This window comes from Chrysemys picta, chromosome 9 (assembly GCF_011386835.1).
Source record: "Chrysemys picta bellii isolate R12L10 chromosome 9, ASM1138683v2, whole genome shotgun sequence".
Classification (NCBI taxonomy): Eukaryota; Metazoa; Chordata; order Testudines; family Emydidae; genus Chrysemys; species Chrysemys picta.
Window position 1 is genome coordinate 6,896,811 of NC_088799.1, and position 16,933 is coordinate 6,913,743.

Consider the following 16,933-nt stretch of genomic DNA (forward strand, 5'->3'; position numbering starts at 1 on the left):
ATCATTGTTGCAACCAAGGTCCTGTAGTGGCACGCAAATCTTGTATAAAGGGGGTCAAATGAGGTGTCTAAGACGAGGTTATGGTTTACTGGTTATGATTATGCTGTCTATATGTGTGTATCAGTTTTATAGTTGAAATTATGAATATTGGCTCTATACTGTCTGTATTTCAAACTTATGCTATGCTGCTGGGTGACATCCCAGACAAACTGGTGTTAGCTCTGCCTAGCCTGCTTGATGGCCCATTAAGGATCATCAGCTATACAATGTACCCATTGAGAGAAGGCAAATATGCCTTGAGACTCAGCAAAGTATGCAGGGACTGGCCCATGTGACTCCAGACTCCATGTTGCTGTAATTTTCCACAGTAAGAACAAAGAGGTGTTCTTACACCTGGAAAAGACTATAAAAGGCTGATGCCTCATCTCCATCTTGTCTTCAATCCTGCTTCATACCTCTGGAGGAACTTTGCTACAAGCTGAAGCTCTGAACAAAGGACTGAGGACCCATCCCAGCGGGGGATGTATTCCAGAGACTTGATTTGAACCTGCAGTTTATTCCATCGCTGCTGCAAGCCTGAACCAAGAACTTTGCCATTACTGTATGTAATTGATTCCATTTAACCAATTCTAACTCTCATCTCTATCTTTTTCCTTTTATGAATAAACCTTTAGATTTTAGATTCGAAAGGATTGGCAACAGCGTGATTTGTGGGTAAGATCTGATTTGTATATTGACCTGGGTCTGAGGCTTGGTCCTTTGGGATCAGGAGAACCTTTTTTCTTTTATTTGGGTATTGGTTTTCATAACCATTTGTCCCCATAACGGGTGGCACTGGTGGTAATACTGGGAAACTGGAGTGTCTAAGGAGATTGCTTGTGAGACTTGCGGTTAGCCAGTGGGGTGAGACCGAAGTCCTCTTAGTCTGGCTGGTTTGGTTTGCCTTAGAGGTGGAAAAAACCCCAGCCTTGGGCTGTAACTGCCCTGTTTGAGCAATTTGTCCTGAGTTGGCACTCCCAGTTGGGTCCCGCCAGAACCGCATTGTCACCCCCCCCCCCTCCAGCACAGCACACACAAACTGCTTGTCTTCGCCTTCCAGGTCCACCCACCCCATCACCTCTCCTGGACGCTCGCCTCCCATCAGCCCACGCTGCCAGCCTCCCTCGCCCACCTTGGCTGCCTGTCACGCCTGGCAGGAGCTCCCCGGGACCATCCCCAAAGCTACATTATCCCCCTGCAAACTCTCCCTTCCTGGGACGCCAACAGCAAACAGGGCGGGGTCAGGCTGCCGGTGGGCACGTGCTGCACCGGGGCACCCGCCGGGCTAGCGCGGGGGACAGCTGGAGACGTGGGGGCAGCGTCAAACCCAGACACTCAATAACCCAAGCCAGGGCTCTGCCTGGAGCCTCCCATGGCAGATTTATTTCAGTAACACGTTTCAGTGCAAATGAAGTTACTGGCAGCTTCAGGGCACGGGCTCTGCCCATCGTCCATGCTGGGCTGGGGCCATTTTACCTGCCGGCTCTTGTTCCCCTCCATGCCCCCCTACATCCCAGCCGGCCAGGGAACGCGGAGACTCCAGAGTGTTCGTCACGTGCTCCTTGTGTCTCCTGACAACCGGCCTATCACCACCAGGGCCAGCTGGAGTCTCTGTGCCCGTCACTGCCGCTGCCCAAGCTTCTCGGGGGCTGACCGGTTCTCCAGCTGGGGCAGTCCGAGTCCCGGCAATTACCAGCCACACGCACCAGCTGCGGGCCTGCCAGGACTGGGCGTGACTAGCAGAGCAGCAGCGGGGGTGCAGGAGGCCTGAGTGAGCGCGGGGGCGGTGTAGGGAGTCCCTGGGTGAGGGCGGCATGGGGGGAGAGCTTGGGGGGTTCTCTGCCAGAGAATCCAGACCGGGAGGCCCTGAGCCGACCCGGTCCGAGTACCGCAGTCCCCTGGCCCGTTGCTGTGCCAGGCCCGGGGGCCGGGCCGGGCTAGAGCTCGGTGCTGGTGACGGCGCTGACACCGTGCACCAGCAGGGTGGGGCCCAGGTCCCGGGTGAGCAGCTCCAGCTGGTGCAGGTAGCTAGGGTAGAGGTTGGTGTCGGCGGGGGGCCGGGGCAGGTAGAGGAAGCGGATGGTGGGCGAGGGGCTCTGCTCCAGAATCAGCCTGTTGGCTGCTTTCAGGTATTCGTCAGAGATGCAGGTGGCATTGCCAGGGAAGTTCATGGCTGCCTCCGCCGGCCTGGCCCGCTGCTCCTGCTGCTTCTGCCAGTGCAAGGCCACCACGGCGTCCCAGGGCACCATGCGGATGGCAGCCTGGATGCGCAGCTCCTTCAGCAGCTGGCGCAGCTTGTCCTCCTGCCCGCGGGTCCTGGCCCCGGTCTCCACGCACAGGAAGAGGCGGAGCTGGGCGTGGCGCCAGGAGCGTACCATGCTGAGCACGCAGGCCATCTGCAGCAGGAAGAGGCTGCAGGTGTCGGCGTAGCGGGCACTGTCGGGGCGCAGCAGGTTGAGGGGCCAGACGTCGATGGAGGGCGCCCGCGCCTTGTCGAAGTGCTCGAAGGAGCGAGCCAGCATCACGTTCCGCAGCATCTTCACCGCATCGGCCACCACAGCCACGTACTCCTGGGGCGACAGCCTCCTGGGGGCTGCGGCCCCCCGCACCGGCGGGAAGATCAGCTGCGCCGCCTCCTCGCCGCCCTCGAAGGCCGGGTGCTGCGCCAGCCCGTCCCGGGGCGCGGCGCCGTCGTAGAAGCCCAGCACGATGGTGTTGGGCCTCATGCCACCTGCGGGAGAGCACGGCCCGAAGTTAGCTGCTGGGGCTGGCTGCTCACAGACATCACCCTGCCAGCCGAGCGCTCCCAGAGTCCCACCCCAGCCTGTGGGGCCAGTGAGTCTGTGCCGTGCGGTGCTTGGGGGCAGCGCCTCGGGCTCCAGGTACCCTGTGCTGGCGGCTGGCCTGCCCTCAGAGCAGCACCGAGGCTGGCAATGGCCCACCGCGCCTCCCTCTGCCAGCCTATCTGACTCAGCGCCTGGCAGGTGCAGTTCGCTGTACCACCGCTTTGCCTCATTGCACAGAGCCAGGAACTATTGAACCCCCGGGGCCAGGTGGGGATTTTCTGTACTATTGTTACCAAGCTGATGTGTGCCTCAGTTTCCCCTATATGCTGCCAGGCTATCTAGGGGGCAGAAAGGGCTGTTTGTTCTCTGCAGAGGCTCAGAGGCTCATGGCTTCTGGCTGTCTGGGGCCTGGGCCCCATAGCAATGGAGTGGTTGAGAAGACAATGGCAAATCCAATCACTGGGACTTTGATACCAATGCCAAGCCGCAGTGTTTGCCCAGCTGGGGAACAAAGGCTGGGCGGGGTGAGCTGGAAGTTAAGTGGGGGCTGTGGGGAGCAGTGCGGGCCCACACCTGAACGGGGATGGGGTGAGCTGGAAGTTAAGTGGGGGCTGTGGGGAGCAGTCTGGGCCCACACCTGAACGGGGACACAGAGAGATCACTGGGGGGCTGGGGCTCTGGCTGACCAGGATGGCCCAGGCTGTAACTGTCTTTTCTCTGGGCTCACCAAGGACGCCCTGTGCTGTGTCCTTGGACTAATAAACCCGGCTGGGTGTCAGCGCTGGCTGAGCGCCGTGCAGGTGCCGGCGAAGGGCTGCTGTCATAACTATAAAGGGAAGGGTAACCGCTTTCCTGGGTACAGTACTATAAAATCCCTCCTGGCCAGAGACTCCAAAATCCTTTTACCTGTAAAGGGTTAAGAAGCTCAGGTAACCTGGCTGACACTTGACCCAAAGGACCAATAAGGGGACAAGATACTTTCAAATCTTGGGGAGGGGGGAAGGCTTTTGTTTGTGCTCTTTGTTTGGGAAGTTGGTTCCCTCTTGGGACTGAGAGGGACCAGATATCAATCCAGGTTCTCCAAATCTTTCTGAACAAGTCTCTCATATTTCAAACTTGTAAGTAAACAACCAGGCAAGGCGTGTTAGGTTTATCTTTGTTTTCTCAACTTGTAAATGTACTTTTTACTAGAGTGTTTATCTCTGTTTGCTGTAACTTTGAACCTAAGGCTAGAGGGGGGTCCTCTGGGCTCTTTAAGTTTGATTACCCTGTAAAGTTATTTTCCATCCTGATTTTACAGAGAGGATTTTTACCTTTTTCTTTAATTAAAAGCCTACTTTTTAAGAACCTGATTGATTTTTCCTTGTTTTTAGATCCAAGGGGGTTGGATCTTGATCCACCAGGAGTTGGTGGGAGGAAGGAGGGGGGATGGTTAATTTCTCCTTGTTTTAAGATCCAAGGGGTTTGGATCTGTATTCACCAGGGAATTGGTGAAGAGTTTCTCAAGGCTTCCCAGGGAAGGGAATTAGCTTTGGGATGGTGGCAGAGGACCAGATCTAAGCTGGTAGTTAAGCTTAGAAGTTTTCATGCAGGCCCCCACATTTGTACCCTGAAGTTCAAAGTGGGGAAGCAGCCTTGACAGCTGCATTGCCCCCTGAGTTTGTACGGGTCTGCCTCAGAGGGACTGGCTGAGCGGAGCTCCCGGTGGGAAGCAGGGGGGCTGCAGGCCCAGAGGCCCGGCCTAAGGAGGCGGTGAAGCCGTGGGGCTCACCATGCAGGAAGATGAGACCCCTCGGGGGTCTGGCACGCTGCAGGGGGCCTCCCAGAGACTGTTCCAAAGTTGGGCCCATGACCCCGATCCTGTGGGTCCGTCACAGCAGCCCTCGCGCTCTGCCCCGGCTGGGCACCATGCCCTCGGTGAGGAGTGGGGATGAGCCAGCTGGCCTCCCGGGGGGAGCGAAGCCATGTCCTGCCCGAGCTCTGTGTCTTCACCGGCTCCTGCCACCTGGCAGGGGAGGGCTGGGGCGGCAGGGGCGACACCCACACGCAGGTGAGTCGCCCTGGCACGCACACAGAGTGCTCCCCCAGCTCAGGACCAGGCCGAGGGTAGAGAGGGATACACGGGCAGTCCCAGGCTCCACTGGTCCCAGAGCCCGCGGCTGCCCCAAGCAGGGAGTGGGCAGGGCAGGCCAGTTCAGGCACCTCTGCTCCATCCCCACAGCTGCCAGGAGAGACACCAGCAGGCGGTAACCCTGGTGGCTGGGCCGTGGGCCCCCGTCCTGCAGCGCCCAGCTCGGGGGCTGCAGGCGGCGAGCGGCGTCCGCGAGGCGGGCGGGGACTCACCCAGGCCGGAGATGAAGAGCAGCTGCTGGACGCCGTGTCTCAGCGAGTCGGCCAGCGTGAGATTCACAAAGGCTTTGATGTTCAGCCTGTCGACCAGCAGGAGCCAGGAATCGGCCTGGGGCTGCAGGGGGTCGGAGGGCAGGGAGTCTGGGGAGAGACGGGGCAGCGTCAGGCCCTGCGCGCTGCGGCTGGCGGTGAGAACAGCCCCCTCCCCGAGCTGCCAGCCCCGGGCCCCACATCTGGGGGGAGCTCAGCTCCGAGGCATCCCCCTGCAAGAGCAGGTCCCCCCCACCTGGTGTCACCCCCAGCCCCTGAGCTCTGCTCCCCTAGGGCCTGGATCGCCCGGGTTTGCTCTGTCGCCACGGCAGCCCCTCTGTGCCAGGCCCTGCTCTCACCTAACTCCGCCAGCTCCACGTGGCCCAGCACGTACAGGCCGCTCTTCTTCAGGTCGTTGATGAAGCTGATCAGCTGGACGCTGGACCGGGGGTTCTGCACCATCAGCAGCATCTGGGGGCGCCAGAACTTGACGTGCTCCTTACGGACGTCCAGCATCAGCAGGTACTTCCGGACCTGGCGGCAGGGGCAGAGCGGGTGGTCAGGGTGGATAGACTGGGGGGGGTGGGGCAGATTCAATGGGGTCTCGTTAGCCCTTGGCCTACCTGAAGGCAGGCTGGCATGGTCTGTGTGCCTGGCATAGGCACCTCTGCCCCCAGCTGCCCCCGCCCCTCCCACTCACCCCGACACAAGGAACAGGGGATGACCTAGCTCTGGGTCCGTCGGGAAAAAGCAATGGGGTAACGAGCAGGTGGGTGGGGGCCGTACTGCCCGCCTGCCGTAGACCGAGAAGTGAGGCGCTGGGCCTGGCAGCCCCTGGCTGCCCGAGGGGAGGGTGGGGGGAGGGTGAACAGCCACGCTGGTAGTGGGAGGAGGGGCAGGGAGGCCAGACAGGGCTTCGGGGGGAGTAGGCAGTGGGGGCGGTGTTTGCTCCTCCCGCAGGAAGGGCCAGTACCCGCCCAGTGCCAGGGTGGGGTGAGCGCTGGGACAGGCGGGGCTGCAGCATCTTCCCCGCCAAGTCCCACCAGTGCCCAAGCCCCATCTACACTAGGGCACACACTGCCCCACGGGTGCAGGCAGCCTCAGGTACCCCTCCGGGGAGGGGAGAGTCCCTCTGCAGGACCCCAGGAGACCCCGCCGCAGGAGAGGTTTGGCAAAGAGCCTCCAGGGGCCTGAGGTCCAGCTCCTGAAAGGGGCTGCGGTGTTCCAAGGGGTGACTGCGCGAGCCAATTGGTAGGGTCTGGCCAAACGGGCGGGTCCCACCACGCAGGGCACCATCGAAGGCAGGTGACCATTCCCTGCAGGGCGCGACTCCGCGGAGTCCCCCTGGATTTACACCGGTGTCAGTGCAAGAGGAGACACCCCCCCCCGCCCGGTGGAACCACAACAAGGCGCGAGTTGCCGAACGCCGCCCCGGTGCTCCGCGCAGAGGTGCTGCTCCCAAGGAGCTGCAGCCGGGCGATCAGCAGCGTCCATTAAGCTCTAATGGGAGTTTTCAGCGCTGATCGGATGACTCCAAAGGACAGGCTGGGTGGGTGACGTGCCTCCCGCACCGGAGCGCGAGCCCAGCGCTGGGGAAAGGGGCCAGGCACAGGCTGCGCGGGGGGGCGGGAACGAGCAGGGACTCCCGAGGCGGCAAGGTGAGGGCAGCAGGGGAGGAAAGTGCCCCCGATCGCCAGCAGGGAGGGAGGGAGACACCTGGGAGGGGGCGGCCCAGCTAACCTACCTGGGGGAGGCGCCCATGCTTACCTGGTGGAAGATGAGGGCCTGGCTGATGTAGCCCCAGCTGCTGCTCGGGGACAGGTAGTGCAGGGCCAGCAGCAGCAGCAGCATGAAGGCCACGCTGGCCGAGGCGTAGATGGGGCTAATGAGGAACATCATGACGCCGCAGCCCAGGATGCCTAGCACGCAGGTGTGCCAGGTGAAGTACTGGAACGTGGGCCTGCAGGGGACAGCAGAGACGGGTCCTCAGCACGGTGCGTGGGCAGCAGGAGCCGGGAGCCACGCGGGCAGCTGGCCACTCGGCTAGCGAGCAGAGCGCCGCGGGCTAGTCAGCCTCAGATGGGGGTAGCCTCAGGGTCGGGCTGGTTCTAATCAATCTGGGGACTTGTGGAGGGATCTGTCCCCCAGGAGAGCGGCCAAGGGGAGAACCGGACCCAGCATGACTGACCCCTCTGGCAGGGGCATTGGGAGAGGGCCAAGCACTACAGCCTGTGGTTCCCAATCCCCATCCCAATCCTAGCCCTTGGGGCCTGCAGGATGGACCTTCCAGGCCGGGCACTACCCCTACCAGCTGGGCACAGCGAATCCGTCACAGCTCAGCTGCCTGCGATGGCAGGAGCCACTCGTGCCCCGTGGCACCAGCGGGCACCAGCCCAGCCTTCTGGCTGGTGAAAACGGGACAGACACTGGCTAGCCACTTGCCTTCATCCGGCAGGGCCCTGAGCCCGGCCACACCCCGTCTGTCTCCCCACTCAGCATCCGTGGGGAAGAGCCCTCCTCAGCCCCCCCGCGCAGCAGTGGCTGGGGGTGGGGGGCATGGGCCGAGGGCTGCTTTATCGCTGGCAATCCCTAGTTGTTTTAATTTCATACTGGGGGCTGGGGGCTCGGACCTGGGGATGAGCCCAGTAGAAACGCAGTTCCCCGGCCCGGGGGCGCGCTCGGGAGGGGCCGGGATTTCCAATGGTGCATGTTATTAAAAGACAGGCATCGCAGGGTTCAGCTTGGGGGGGCCGTACTTGGTTTAATTAACCGGTGCTCATCTCACCCGCTGTCTGAGCGAGATTGCTTGGGAAGATTTAAGGAAGGCCGGTAATGATGCTCCCCACCCCCAGCCGCTAGCAACAACCCTGCAAACCAGAGACAAAGGCCAGAGGGGAGGGAGGCGGGGGGGGGGAAGGGGGGCTGCTTCTCCTCTAAAGGGAAAAAAAGGTGAATAATAAAGCGAGATTGCGGCTAAGTGGGGAATCGATCCTCATAAACGCTCCCCCCAGCCCGCTCCCCCCGCCCAGCAGCAGAGCCGGCTGGGACGTTAACTCTTAGGACTCTGACAGGCAGTGTGCATGTTCCCCCACGCCCCTCCCGCCCGTCTCCGGGGCCCGCCGGGTTGAATCGTGTGGGGGATGTGTACACCCAGAAGCGCTGCGGTACCAGAGCACCAGCTACCCCCCGTCCCAGCACCTCACGGGGACGCTCCATTAGCCGAGGGGGACCAGCCCACTTTGGGAGCGGATGGTCCCAAGTCCGCTCTGCCAGGATCATTCCACTCCAGCCCAGCGGTGCCTGCGTCGTGCCCCGGGGTGGGGAGCCGGGGGCAGCCCTGACTGCCCGTACCATGGAGCCAAGGGCTGGGGTCTCAGCAGGCCAGGCCGCTCAGCCAGACGGACCCATCCCCTCCCTCTGGGGGGCTGCGGGTGGGCACAGGCTGCAGCATAGGACGCCCGGGGGGTGCTGGCGCACGGTCTGCTCCTCAGCCCCCACGGCAGGCGCGTTCCCTGCCTGGCAGGCCCAGGGTCCCTTCCCCTTGCGGCTGGGGATGGGAGCCGGGTTGCCGGGCTGGAGAATGTGACGGGAATGCAATGGCTCGGCGCGCCGGGGCCTGCCAATCACCGCGGAGAGCCGGTGCGGGGTGTCTGATAGCAGCAGCAGTGATCGATTGGGGAAGGCATTTTATCCTTCATCTCCAGGCTCCCCGCGCGTAATCAAGGCTGAGGGTCCCGAGCCGGAGCTGAGCGGCACTGCCTCTGCTCTCGTTGGAGGCGACTGGAGCAGGTCTGGCTGCACCTCTAGGGAAGCGCCCAGCACCCTGCAGGATGGGCCCGGGAGGAGCCCACTGCTCTGGGCTGAGGGGTTGGGAAGCCCTGGGGCAGGCAGCAGGGTGGTGGGGGGCTGACAGAACAGGGAGACTCCTAGCCCCAGCGCCACGGCGGGGCCAGACAGCATGGGCTGGAGCAGGGGGCACGGGACTGGGAGTCAGGCCCCATGGCTCCTTGCCAGCTCTGCCACTGGCACCCTGTGTGACCCTGGGCCTCAGTTTCCCCACAAATCTTCAGGGGGAAGATTGTGTCTCTAGCCAAGCTGAATTCAGGGCTTATTTTCCTTCAAAATGTGTCTGGATCATTCATTCCTTCTCATGGAGGCATCTCTGCTTCCCCAGCTGGCTGTGGTACCCAGCAAACTGGAGGGGGACAGGGACTGTCAATAACCATCCACTTAGTAATTAGCACTCAGACAGCAGGGCCAGCGGGACCCCAGACACACCTGAAACTACCCTGAGCTCCTCCAGCCTGTCTGCTCCTGCGCCTCCCTGCAGAGCTGCCCAGCTCATCTTTGTGGGGACGCTGAAGACATTCATGTATGTGCATGCGTGTGTGGATGGGGGCACACGTGTGTGTGTGTGTGTGTGTGTGCCGGGGGAGGGCACAGAGTCGGTCCGCCGCCACTAGCCCCCTCTGATTTTTAACACTGTTGCTTCCCATCTCGCCAGAGAACAAGCCACTCCCAGCCCAGCGCCCTGCCCCCCCCAGCGCTCAGATCTACGGGGCAAACGCCAGATCTCACCGGGCCTGGCCACCTCTCCGGTTTCCAAAGGTTGAGGAACTGGGGGCTCCCGTCTGAGCACAGGGTTTGGAGAGGACAATGCAGCCAGGCAGCGCGCTCTCCTTATGTGTCAGGCTGCTTGAGCCGAAGGGATCGTTAGCTAATTACATCGGAAGCCGCTAATTGCTCTTTGTGCGAAAATGAGCCCAGCGCTGCTCTGGGTAGAGCAGCGAACAGCCGCGGCTTGGAGGGAACGTGCCTGACGTGTCCTTGTGTGGCTGGAGCAGCGGGTCCAGCAACAGGCTCCTCTCACCCTGCTGCTGTTCCCCGGCTCCCTGAGATTTCTCCTCCCAGGGTACGGGGTGAGCGCTGGAATCGCACCCGAGAACAGCTTCCCATCATCCAGTTATGCTGCTTGCCCCACAACAGCCAGCGACTGTATTTGCCAGAAGCACTGGGGAGCAGTAACAGGCACTGAGCTGGGGTCTACCACTTAGACACTGCAGTCTGGAATGATCAGAGACACACACTGTTGCCACAGATGTTCTCGCCTGCACCCGTGCTCCAGCGAGAGCCATGCACTAGAACAGCAGGAGAGTGCTGTGCGGGGGACAACTCTGCGGCCCATTCCCTCTTGGGAATCTCCGTTCCGGGCTGAACAAAAGGGCAGTGTTTGGCTGAGGAAACCCACACAGGGCTTGCAGTTCCTCACATGGAGGGAGCTTGGTGCCCCGGTGCTGCAGGACGTGGCACCCCAGTGAGATACCAAGGGAACCCCATCTCCCATCTGAGTGAGAGAGGGAGCCAGCAATCATGCCAAGGGTTGGGAATCCCCTTGCCCTAAGGCTTGGACCCATTCACTTCTTCATCCCTAACCTACCTGGGAGATGGGCACAGAGCATCGTCCCCATTTCACAGGTGGGCAAACTGAGGCAAAGCAGGGGAGTGACTTGCCCAAAGACAGACTCAGAACCCTGGAGTCCAGGATCCCAGGTCTAGGTCAGCCCGTGAGCTCACGAATTCCATCGACCGCTGGCAGAGCCGGAGAGTTCTTTGGGGATGATTATCGTGGTGAGAAACCGAGCCGGAGTTCTGGAGACGGCTCCAGGGCATCCCAAAATGCCAGCTATGCTGTGCCGTGGGCATCGCTGCCCGGCTTTGCTCTGCGCGGGAAGCAGAGCGGCCCTGCCGGAGAGATGCCGCGCCTCTGAGTTGCCTGCATTTGGTTTCAATTACAACCCGCTCTCGGCGCCGTATATCAAGGTGTTATCCGAGATTTACAGAGCGTGGTACAATATAATCACAACTCGGCAACAATGTACAGACCAGATTTACTTCTCCCAAGCAAATATGTCTCCGAGTAATTCATTACCCAACGGGACTTCAGCTCACAACTCATCATCAAGCCGTTACCCAATGAGACCGGCGCTCACGACGCATCACCAACCTGCTGCCCAATGGGCTCGCAGCTCAGGGCTCATCATCAGCTCGCCGCCCAACGGAAGCCATCCTCGTGCCTCGGCGCCGATCCGCTAGCCAACGGGACGCCGGCTCGCAACTCATCATCAATGCCTGGCCCAATGGGGCGTCGGCTCACAACTCACGCTTAAACAGCCCGACGTTGGTTTATTGTGCCGCCGATTTACGGCTTATAAACAACTTATTATCTGACACGTTTCAGCTCATTGAAAAGCCCAGGCACAGGTCATAAACAATTCATTACCCACTGCGCTGCCAACAGACTGCAGGCTGACTCAGCGCCAACCCTTGGCACGGGCGGCACTCACTGGAGCAGATCGTCCAGGGGCAGTTCCTGCCCTCAGCCGCACGGCCCAGTGGCTTAGCATGGGGCAAATTCAGGGCTTGGGAAGGCAGGGAGCCAATGCCCACCCTCCTCGCCCCTTCGGACCACGGCAAATCGGGACACCCACCAATGGCCCCGGGGGCCAAGGCTGACGCCAGATCGACCAAGTGCAATCCCACTCGGCGACTGAGGGAGAGCAGATCCACGGCTTCTGAGGCACACGGCCCGGCCTCCCCGGAGCAGCTGGTCTGCTCCAAGAGCAGGGGCGCTGGGCTGGAAACTGTACAGAACCGCCCAGCACCGGAGTCTGCTGCTGGTGCCCGCGGGTGGCATGGGCAGATAGTGCTGCCGCGGCCTGCCTGCTACCGGGGGAAGCTGCAATGGAGGAGAGAGGGCCTGGCAGGAACCCAAGCAGCGCTCCAGGAAGTTGACAGGAAAGGAAGGGAGAGGATGTTTCCGAGAGAACTGAGGACCAGAAGGAAAACCGCAGGAAGTGAAGGCAAAGCCCCTTATTTCCCAAAGAGGGAGGGCGTCAGTGAGGCTGGACCGATGGCCCCGCGCTTGAAGGTCTCCCTTTCCCCCAGGGCGGGTGCAGCCAGCCGAGCGTCCCCTGCAGGCCCCACCATGGAGCAGCCGGAAGGAGCACCTGCCAGTCTGGGGGCTACAAAGCCAGTTCCACTTGTGCCAAGCTGGCTGTGGTCACCCTGGCGCTCTCAGATGGGGCAGGGCTGAGACTTGCCCCCTCCTTCTGCCAGCCTCTAGCTCCCTGGCCGGGCAGCGTGCTGGCCTCAGCAGGGGTCCCCGTCCCTTGCCCGCACCTTGCCCAGCCCAGAAGAGCCAGCGGGTGGCTCGGCCCAGGGCTGTGTTGTGGCTGCAGGAGCCAGCGTGAAGTGGCCCCAGCCGGGAGGGATCGGCCTCCTCCAGGCTTGCTGGGTGCCAGGCTGCTGTGATCACAGAGCGCAGGGCATGGCCAGGCGGTCCCACCCCTGTTCCTCTGCCCGCGGCCCCGGGAGGTGGCAGGGACTGGCACTGGCTGATGGCTCCCGAGCCGGCGCGGAGAGCAAGGGAGGCCGTCCAGGGGTGATCACAGCTGTCACTGAGTCACGGAGTAGCCCAAGGACCCTCAGCGGGCTGGAGGACAGGCTTGGCATCTGGGGAGCTACAGGTGGCTGCAGTGGGCCAGAGGTACAAGCTATTTGTCACCTGCCTGACCCCATCACTGCAGGAGGTGGCGTGCGGGGAGGGGGAGGGGGAGGGGGGGCTGTGCTCAGCATGGGGGCTGGGCTGGCCGGGAGGCAGAGTCATGCACAGGCAGGTAATACTGAGCTCTGGGAGGGGTTAAAGCGGGGGGGGGGGGCGGGTCTGGGAGTCAGGACTCCTGGGTTCTATGCAGAGCTGTCGGAGGGGAGGGAGGGTGTAGTGGATTAGAGCCAAGGGCGGGGGGTCTAGGAGTCAGGACTCCTGGGTTCTATGCAGAGCTGTTGGAGGAGGGGTGGTGGTGTAGTGGGTTAGAGCGGGGGGGGGGTGTCTGGGAGTCAGGACTCCTGGGTTCTATGCACAGCTCTCGGAGGGGAGGGGGGGGTGTAGTGGATTAGAGCGGTGGGTGTCTGGGAATCAGGACTCCTGGGTTCTGATACAGCTGTGGCATGTGACCCTGAGCTATCCCTTGCCTCAGTCCCCCTCCCCTCTGCCAGAGGGGCTGATGGACACTTCCCTACTTCAGGGAGGTGGGCGGAGCGCAGCGCCCCCTTCTCAGCCAGGTGCCTGGAGGGGAAGCTACGCTGGAGTGGGGAGGGGGAGCTCAGCTCAGCTGAGGGGAGAGAAGGGGCCGTGGCCGGGGGGGTGGGAGGGCCTTGGGGGCAACCGAGCGGCTCAGCCCACCCCCCAGACTGTAGCACCTCCTTGGGAGGGGACGGGGCCACGTGAGGCAGGGCCTGTGTGCCCCCCACGGGTGGGCTGCTGTTCCAGTGGGACTGGGCACAGAGAAACCCCAGGCTCTCTCCTTCCATCCCCAAAGCCGTCAGTTGCTCGCGCCCCCTCCCAACCCCCCCCCCCCCCCGCATCGCCACCCACCCCCTCCCGCCTCCCGCTCCATAATAAGAGCTTAATCACAACATCCATTAGGCAGGGCCCGGCGCCGGCAATTACCATCTCCAGCAGGCCCCCGCCTGCGCTAATGCAGCCAGCTGGGAAAATTGCTCTCCGCCTCAGCACCGCCAAGGGACCCCCTCCCCAAGTCGCTCCAGCCGCAGCCCCCCCAATCGCCGCGGCAACCCTCGCACCCCCAATCCCACGCCACTGACCCCGGCCCCTAGGGATTAGTAAGGGAGGGGCCTGGCCGCTTAGCTTGAAAGAGACACGCTGCCTCTGGGGGGCGCCGAGTTTTCCTCCCGCTCTGCTTGCTCCCCGGCCCTCTGGCCCCCTCGCCCCAGGGGCTCAGGCTGGGGCATCCCCAATCCAAGCCCCAGGTCAGTGCATGGTGGGAGATGGGGGACGGCACTGGGGCTGTGGGATACGCACGGAGCTGACGGCTTCTGCTGGGATGGTCAGCAGAGCAGTAAGTCGCCCTAGCGCCATGTGAATGGCCACCAGTAGGTTTCAGAGTCAACACCGCCATTGTGGTGTGAGGGGCAGGTTGCCCTGCTCAGAGCTCGGTTCAGGCTGGCTGCAGACTCAGACGGGGTCCTACCTGTGCCCTGCCCCTCGGGCTGGCACCCTGGCTCCTGTCCTTTCATGCCTCTCCCCAAGCAGGGGGCTGCTAGGGGAGATCACGGTAAGCAGCATTGATGGAGCCGTCCTGCGCTCCAGATCCATGAACGTGGAGCAGAACCCGCTCCCCGGGGCCCTTCACCTTTACGAGAGAGAGACAGCGCGCGGCTAGAACAGGTGAAACGCCCCGGCCCGTGGGGCAGGTCAGCTCAGAGACGCAGCCGTAGCCAGCAGAGCAGGGCGCCCAAGCCGGCGCGGCACGGGAGCGCAGAGGAGGCGGGCCCACAGAAGCTGTTATTTTCTCTAATTGTTGTTTTTGCTGAAAGGTAATTAAAATCCCCTTTTTATTTCGCATGTTGGAGACCTCGGCGGGGAGCGGGAGGGGAGAGCCAAGCGGGGGGGAAGGGGGGGAGAATGCTGCATTGAGGCGGGGGGCGGCGGCGGGAGAACGACACAGAAGGAGGGGGAGATGCTGGATGGGGTGGGCAGAGAGCCCCTTAGCCAGGCCAGCCCCAGCCACACTGTAACCAAGCCCGGCCCCCCACCCCTCAGCACATGCTCAGGGCTGCCCCCCGGCTCGCTCTGGGACTACCTCTCCCTGCCAGCTCTCCGTTCTCCCCCCAGCCCTGGGCACTCACGGGATATCTTCTCATGCTGTACCCTTCCTGCCACCCCAGCCGCCTGGCCAAGCCACTGTCACCTGCCCTGTCTCTGTTCTGGGGCCCTGCACTGGCGCCCGGCCCCACGCACCCCACGGGGATGGTGGGGTCCCACCGCTGCGAGCTCACCGGGGCAGCCGTCCCAGCCGAGGCAGCACTGGGGCAGGAACACGCACCTCGGCCCCGCTGGCACGTCATCCCGCAGGGCAGCCCAGAGGCTCTTTGGAAAGCAGTGACCAGGGGACACACAGGGCCCCACTGTCGCTCGGCCAAGATCAACTCCTGGCAGCGGCTGAACCAAGCCAGCCAGCGGGGACGCTGGTGGGCAGAGGACAAGCTCCCGGCAGAGTCTGCAGCTACGGCACAGTCTGCTCTGCACGGCCGCGGCTGGCTGGGTCAGCCTGGGGTCAGCTGGTGGCTGGGTTCCCGGCAGACACTGAGCTCTCACCTACCAGCATCCATGAGTAACACTTCCCCCATCTGTGGCTGACGACGCCCCGGCCATTCTCACCTCTCAGCGGGACGACAGCCACGGGACGGGCCTGGGCACAGAGGCCTCAGCAAACGCCAGCTAGTCCAGAACTCTGCAACACCTCGCCTCGGCAACAGGCTACCGCGAGCCCACCCCACCCACGCAGAATAGGACCATGCTCGAGGCCTCGGCTCCTCGCCTTCAAGGCGCTCCACGCCCTGGGCCCAGGGTATCCTGGGATGGGCCCGTGGCCGGCAGCTCTGCTCCTCGGGCCAGTGGAACTCTCTACCACCAGGGTCAGGCTCATCAGTTCAGGGCTTTCTTGGGGGCCAGTCCCAGACCGAACTCCCCACGCAGGACATGGCCTCGGCGAGCCAGAGAGCTGCTCAGATACCCCGGGGACTGAACAGGACAGGCCTGGCCCAGGGGCAGGATACCAGACCAGACGGACCAATGCTCTCCTCCATGGTGGCAGTGGCTGGTCTCCAGGGCGTGGGGGCCCTCGCAGGGGCCAGGGGTTCTGGCCAGCAGTGAGAGACGCTCTGGGGTCTGGTCTGGGGCCCAGGGAGGACAGTGCAGGTTTGTGCAGAGTGAAGGGGCTGAGATCAGCACTGTAGGTGCCCATGGAGGTACCCATGGAGAACCCAGCCCCACTGAGGAGCTGCCCCCCATGGCCAGGCCCCTCACCTGGGTCCCCACGGCGCAGCAGGCTCCTCCTTAGTATCTCCTGCAAATGCCCCTCCATTGCCATAGCCCCCCAGGTGCTTCTCCTGCAATGGCAATGCAGGGAGCCATAGTGTAGACAGGCCGCTGGCGCCATTGCCAATGGGCCGTTTAACGCTGGGCAGCGCAAGGCAGGGACAGCAGAGTTACCAGTGAGCACCAGGCCATGCCGCACTGAGGATGAGTAAGACAGGGTCGGTCTGACGCACGGAGCCCTGCCCACACTCCACACCAGGGTGCCTTAGAAGTGCCAGCTCCCAGCCCCAGGTCCCTCTGCAGGCAGGGGCGCCATAGCCTGAGCGGCGCCAACCACAGGAACCTGGCCTCTGGAGGGCTATGCCACCCCCAGCCATTAACTTCAGCACACGGCCCCCGGACCCTGGGGGATAGCATAAAAAACGGAGAGAGACTGGCCCGTTTTCACTAGACTCTTCCTAATTCTAGGGTCATTTTCTCCAGGCCTGGGAAACCTGCGGCAACCCACCCCGTAGGCGCAGCGCCCGCTCTTCCCCCCCAGCAGCCGGGTCTGGTCATTAGCACCTGGAGAACCCCACCGTGCCAGGTGCTGCACGTGCCCATCGAGACAGTCCCTGCCCCACGCGCTCCCAGCCTGGACGCACGCACCAGCCAACGGGACGGGGGGAAGGGGAATGGCGGTAGGGAGAGGCAGCGCAGGCTAGTGGTTAAAACGTTTCCTGAGGCTTACCAGAGCTGGGTTCTGCTCTGCCCTGTGATAGGACCTCCCCTTCCCCGGGCCCCCTTCGGGTCTCCTACACTCTAACAATGGGGTCCTCATCTCAGCCTC

The 16,933-nt window shown here is 62.5% G+C and overlaps 1 protein-coding gene across 2 annotated transcripts in view; it reads right to left on the reverse strand.

The window, feature by feature from the left end:
* Positions 1-1,388: 1,388 nt before the first annotated feature.
* The window catches only part of LOC101952409 (solute carrier family 12 member 9), a 58,439-nt gene continuing 42,894 nt past the window's right edge, over positions 1,389-16,933 (reverse strand). For both annotated transcript variants that reach the window (XM_065557651.1, XM_005292567.4), the window contains exons 10-13: positions 6,972-7,164; positions 5,564-5,738; positions 5,169-5,315; positions 1,389-2,770 (exon numbers count right to left, since the gene is read on the reverse strand). In XM_065557651.1, coding sequence (XP_065413723.1) covers positions 1,977-2,770; positions 5,169-5,315; positions 5,564-5,738; positions 6,972-7,164 — 1,309 coding nt within the window. In that variant the 3' untranslated portion in view covers positions 1,389-1,976. The remainder of the gene's footprint in view (positions 2,771-5,168; positions 5,316-5,563; positions 5,739-6,971; positions 7,165-16,933) is intronic.